Raw genomic sequence first — 4,863 nt, forward strand, 5'->3', positions numbered from 1 at the left:
AGTGGCATGAAAAATTTCAGTTGTTACGTCACATTCACCCAGAGAATTGCAGCAGTGATTGAAACGATTCTGCAGTGGTTGGAATAATGCTGAGTGGAAGGTGATACATAGGTATTAGCCTTCAGCGACAGCAAACATGAAGCGCACGCAGAGCTGACTTTCCTTTTACCCGGGCTCTACTTGCAGGCAGGCAGAGTTGATGAACCCGCAAGTTTGTGTAGCTGGTATCCTGAGAGCTTCTGTGCCTCGCCTAGTGCCCTTCTCAGCCTTATATAAAATTTGGGGGGGGGTAGGATGAGAGGAGGTCTGATAAGGTACAAGGCAGTTCACAGGTAAAGAGTTTGAGTTAACAAATGTAAGTTAATAGTGCCGTATTGTGGTGCTTAGTAGCCTGACAATCCGTACAATATACAAGAATATATGTGAATGTGTGTTAACTGGTATTAATTAATTACATGTTAACTATCAGTTGGCTAGTTAATTATACTGTTACTGCTCCTTAGCCTTCTTTCCTTTAAAAAATAAACGAAAACAAGAATTTCTCAGACAAAATTGCATATAAACTCTTTTTCTGCCAAATCTAAATGTATCAAATGTATTTGCTGAATTCACTCCTCTTGTAATGCCATTTAACAGCTACCCCTGAAATGGCTTTACAGGCTGCTTAAGGACCATGCAAGGATGAATAATACTCTAAGTTCTCCCATGCTTGAATATGAAGGATATATTCTCCAGTGTGTACAACTCTCTGCAGTACCTCTTTGCCGTTATACCTGAAAGAAAAGACCAATAAAAGCATTCATTAGAATTACCCAGTTTATTGCCTGTCAGAAAGCGTATGCAGAGTAGTTTATTTTCTGATTGGGATCTGTTCGCTTTGCTCTGAAATTGCTGATTAAATTCTGAAGTCAATTTTATTGTTCAGGTGGTTCAAGGTCTGCCAGTGGCTCCCAGGTTCACTTGTCAACAGCACACCCCAAAACCAGGAGCCTTGCCTTGCTGTTGAAGAGGAAAATGCAGTAATTGTAACTGGCTTATTTGTTGCAGCTGCAGAAACTGAAAAGATCACTCTCCTTCAAGACCAAAAGCTTGCGGAGTAAAAGTGCCGACAATTTCTTCCAGAGGACTAATAGCGATGTGAAACTGCAAGTAGACTTGATGCCTGAGGTGAGCACAAGCACTGGGCAGCTTCCCAGCTCAGAGACCCAGGCGTCCTCCCCCACCAGAGCCCAGCAGCTGCCGGAAAACAACAAGGCTCACATCTTCCAGGAGCACATCTTCAAAAAACCCACCTTCTGCGATGTCTGCAACCATATGATTGTTGGTAAGAAATTATTTTTTTTTAATCTGTGTGGGTGTCAGCACTAGAACGTGCAGGATGACCTTCCCATAACTTACGTGAGCCCAGATGCCTACTTGATAATATTCATGCAAAAAGGATCTGGACTTGTGTTACATCTGCCATAGGCTAATACAAGTTCTGTATTTGTTGACAGATCTCTTGCCTTGTAGACACATACTATTATCACAAATCGCAGGTGAGGGTTTCAGCTAGAGTCAAATTCTTCTCTCGTTCAGGTTATACTGAGCACCAAGCACAAACTCTGTTGCATGTTACACTAGAAAGAGCAGAATTCCGTCTTGCTAATTTGTGTCCGCTATCCTTACTCTTTTCTACAGCAGTAATTCTTACTCTCTTGCTCCTTGCGTCTGCCCCCACACCCCGCCGTGCCCCCAGTTCCCACTCACTGTGGCAACCATGCCTACCTCCTCCAGCTGCCTCACACCTCTCCTAAGTGACAGTTGGGCAAGAGGTAGCCTCTGCTGGCTAGTAAGCTCCAAGCTGCTTGTGTGTGCAGGTTGGCTGTCTAGGACACATGTTTTGGGAGACCACGTCAACAGAACAAGTAAGAGCTGAATGCACACTGCCGGCTGTCTTGGGATTCTTCTACCTGATCCCTGCTACTCACAAAACTTCACTCAAACTTTGTGCCTTTGAAAGATGACCCTGTCTTCTCTCTGAAACTGTCCATGGGTATGTAAGTTAATGCCAGGGACTGACTGACTGACAGACATAGAGGACAGAGCTAATAATTTATTATTCTCTTCACTGTGTAGAGAACAACTCCATACTGAGCCCTGCTTGTAACGTAATACTCAGTGCAGTGTGGAAGGCCTAAACAGCCAGCCTTCATGCTGCAGGTTATCCGTGGGGCTGTGCAAGGAGAGGTCGGGAAAGAAGTGGTGGTAGGTGGCTGGAGGTGTAGAACATGCACGATCACCACTCTGGGAAGCTGCAGGAATTGCTGTTCAGAAGTCTGGTCCTAGAAATTCACGTCGCTGTGGCTAGCTTGTTATGCACATGGTTTGGTCATCTTGCTACTTATCATCTAGTTGTCCCACCACAGTAGATTAGGAATAAATTCAGTGGCAGTGTAGCAGTGAGAAAGTGAGAGACACAATTTCCAGGTTTTTAGGCACAACAAGGATTGAAACACTGGTTTAGCTTCATGTAGAAGTAGTGCAGGTCTTTGAGTACAAACTATTGTCTGTGATTTTTCTAGCTTACTCTAAGAAAATCATGTTCCTTGGCATGATTCCCTGCCTTTCAGATAACAGTATGGTAAGTTCTTGAAAGATGCTGATAGGATTGCTCAACATTTTTCAGAGAATGGTATCTCCTTTTCCACATGGGGGTGCTCAGTGTCCCCCACTTGTGTGGGGAACTTGTGTTCTTTGGAAAAGGCAGCTGCGTGCAGGACTTAAAATCTGATGCAAGACAATCCTGCTTCCATAAATTAAAGAATTAAAGCACATGAGGCCTGATTTCATCCACTCTGCACCACAGCTCTACTGAACCCAGGGAGACAGAGGAGTTTTGATCCCAGAGTTTTGGTTTTATTTTCCAGTCCTTTAAGGTTTTCTGTACTATCAAAGCTTAGTTTCACAAATGCCTGCTGCGAATGTAAGTCCTTCGCATTTCTGGCAGCTTCTCATGAAGTTGTATGGAGATTGGTATCATCACAAATCTGCACGACTCAGCAATACTGTTTCAAAACACTGCTGCTCAAGAGTATTATTACTGGCAGCAGACTTTGCAGGGAGTAACTCCAGTTCATAAACACCCATGCCCTTCTCCTTTGCTGGGCAATCCGTGTCCCGCCTGGGATAGGAAAGTCCTGAAGCGTAGCTATAAGCTTCAAAACATCAGCTTTAACCCCACCTGCCTTCTGAGCTTTTTCTGTTCTTTTCTGTCCTCTGAGGGCTTCCTTTTTCTGTGCTGTATCTTAGCCACTTCATTAGAGAAAGAAACTTTTCATAATTGCTGAAGAAGCTAACATGACCTATTTTGTCTAGCAGCAGGCTGAATCAGGTGAATTGCTCTGACCTCCTCCAACACATTTTCGCTTGGAGGTATGGCAGAAAAGATGTTACAAGTTTTACCTTATAATGCCTTAGAGTCTAGATGCCCTGATTCTTATAGACAGACTTCTACTCTATTCCTGTAATCCTCTTTTTTATCCTTACTGCAGTCATGCCTGGTTTCACTGTGTTGTGTTTTAAGCAGCGTGGGAGATCGGGACATTACTGTTTGCAGCTCAATTAATCCATATAAGTAAGTTGTGCAAATGTTGGTTATGAGGACAGTAAAGCAAAACAGACAGCTTTTCAGGAAATCGTGTCAAGCCTGCTCCCAAAGGCAGACTGAAAAAAATTCACTTCTGTGCAGGGACTCTGAATTTACACTTGCAACATGGAGTCTATTTGTTCTCTCTATTTGCATTTTTCACGGGCAGTGACATTTGAGAGTAATGAGTCTATGGCTTTAAATTCCTTATTGATGAGAAAGGGCAAAGACAGATACATGTTTTGAAGACTGGGGGAAAGAGTCCAGGAAAATCACGGCTTGACTTTAGATGGTTTCAATTTTGCCACCAAGAATGATTCCAGGTTCACCTTAAATGGCTCTCTGATCTATGAACTGAGCAGCTCTGTTTGGTACAGGGCAGCATGATGGACTGTGCATGGCATGTGCGTGCAGCACGCACTTCAGTCTCACTAGCGGAGAATCTGTCTGTGGCTTCAGAGCGAACAGGACACTCGAGGCAGAGGCAGCGGGCTCCCTGTGCTGCTCTTTTCGCAGCAAAATTAAAGCAAAGGAATGTGAAACATTATCTTCCTACAAAAAATATGTGCATCATCTCTCCTTGATTGTTAGGCACTATGAGCCAAATGTTGGCGTTGGAATGCAGCACGTATGCCTGTTTGTTCATTTGACAGAAGTACAGTCATAAGATAAAGGCCAAATACATGTAATTGGTTTCAGCATTCAAAGGAAGATGTTTACTAGAGTCAGTATAATGCAAACTTACTCATTCAAGTGATTTTATTGCATCCCAGAGTGCAATGCAACATATTAAAAAGAAATTCTGTTTATTAGTTCAATTTCAAAAAAGAAAAAACAGTATTAATAGCGTGCTTCATACCTCACATTAAAGATAGGAGTCAAAGTGTTCTTACTAACTGTACTAGACTGGGGTTAAAGTTCCAACTCAGTAAACAGAAGGAAAATTTTATATAAAAGCAGTAGTTTTCTGACAAATGAAATAAGAGAGAAAATTTCAGACTCAAGGGAGCTCTGAGGAGTGCATGGAGGATCCATTTTACATTAATGGGGCCTTCTTGCAACATCAAATACTCCAATACAATTGTCAGTTCTAATACTGAAGTCAATGGTAATAATTCGTGTAATTTCAGTGAAAATCAATAGTATGTTGGAACAGACTCTGTACTCCTTTCCACCGCTTACTGCCGCTATGAGCTCCAGGCGTTGGTTAGTTTAGGACTGAGGATTCAGCTCCA

The 4,863-nt window shown here is 42.8% G+C and overlaps 1 protein-coding gene across 1 annotated transcript in view; it reads left to right on the forward strand.

Annotated features, from left to right (window-relative positions):
- The window catches only part of LOC104617015 (SH3 and cysteine-rich domain-containing protein-like), a gene marked incomplete at its 3' end in the record, with an annotated part of 26,167 nt that extends 23,544 nt beyond the window's left edge, over positions 1 to 2,623 (forward strand). Inside the window, exons 2-3 of the mRNA XM_010282227.1 lie at positions 1,048 to 1,324; positions 2,565 to 2,623. Coding sequence (XP_010280529.1) covers positions 1,048 to 1,324; positions 2,565 to 2,623 — 336 coding nt within the window. The remainder of the gene's footprint in view (positions 1 to 1,047; positions 1,325 to 2,564) is intronic.
- Positions 2,624 to 4,863: the final 2,240 nt, after the last annotated feature.

This window comes from Phaethon lepturus, unplaced genomic scaffold, assembly GCF_000687285.1.
Source record: "Phaethon lepturus isolate BGI_N335 unplaced genomic scaffold, ASM68728v1 scaffold2710, whole genome shotgun sequence".
NCBI classification, from domain to species: Eukaryota; Metazoa; Chordata; class Aves; order Phaethontiformes; family Phaethontidae; genus Phaethon; species Phaethon lepturus.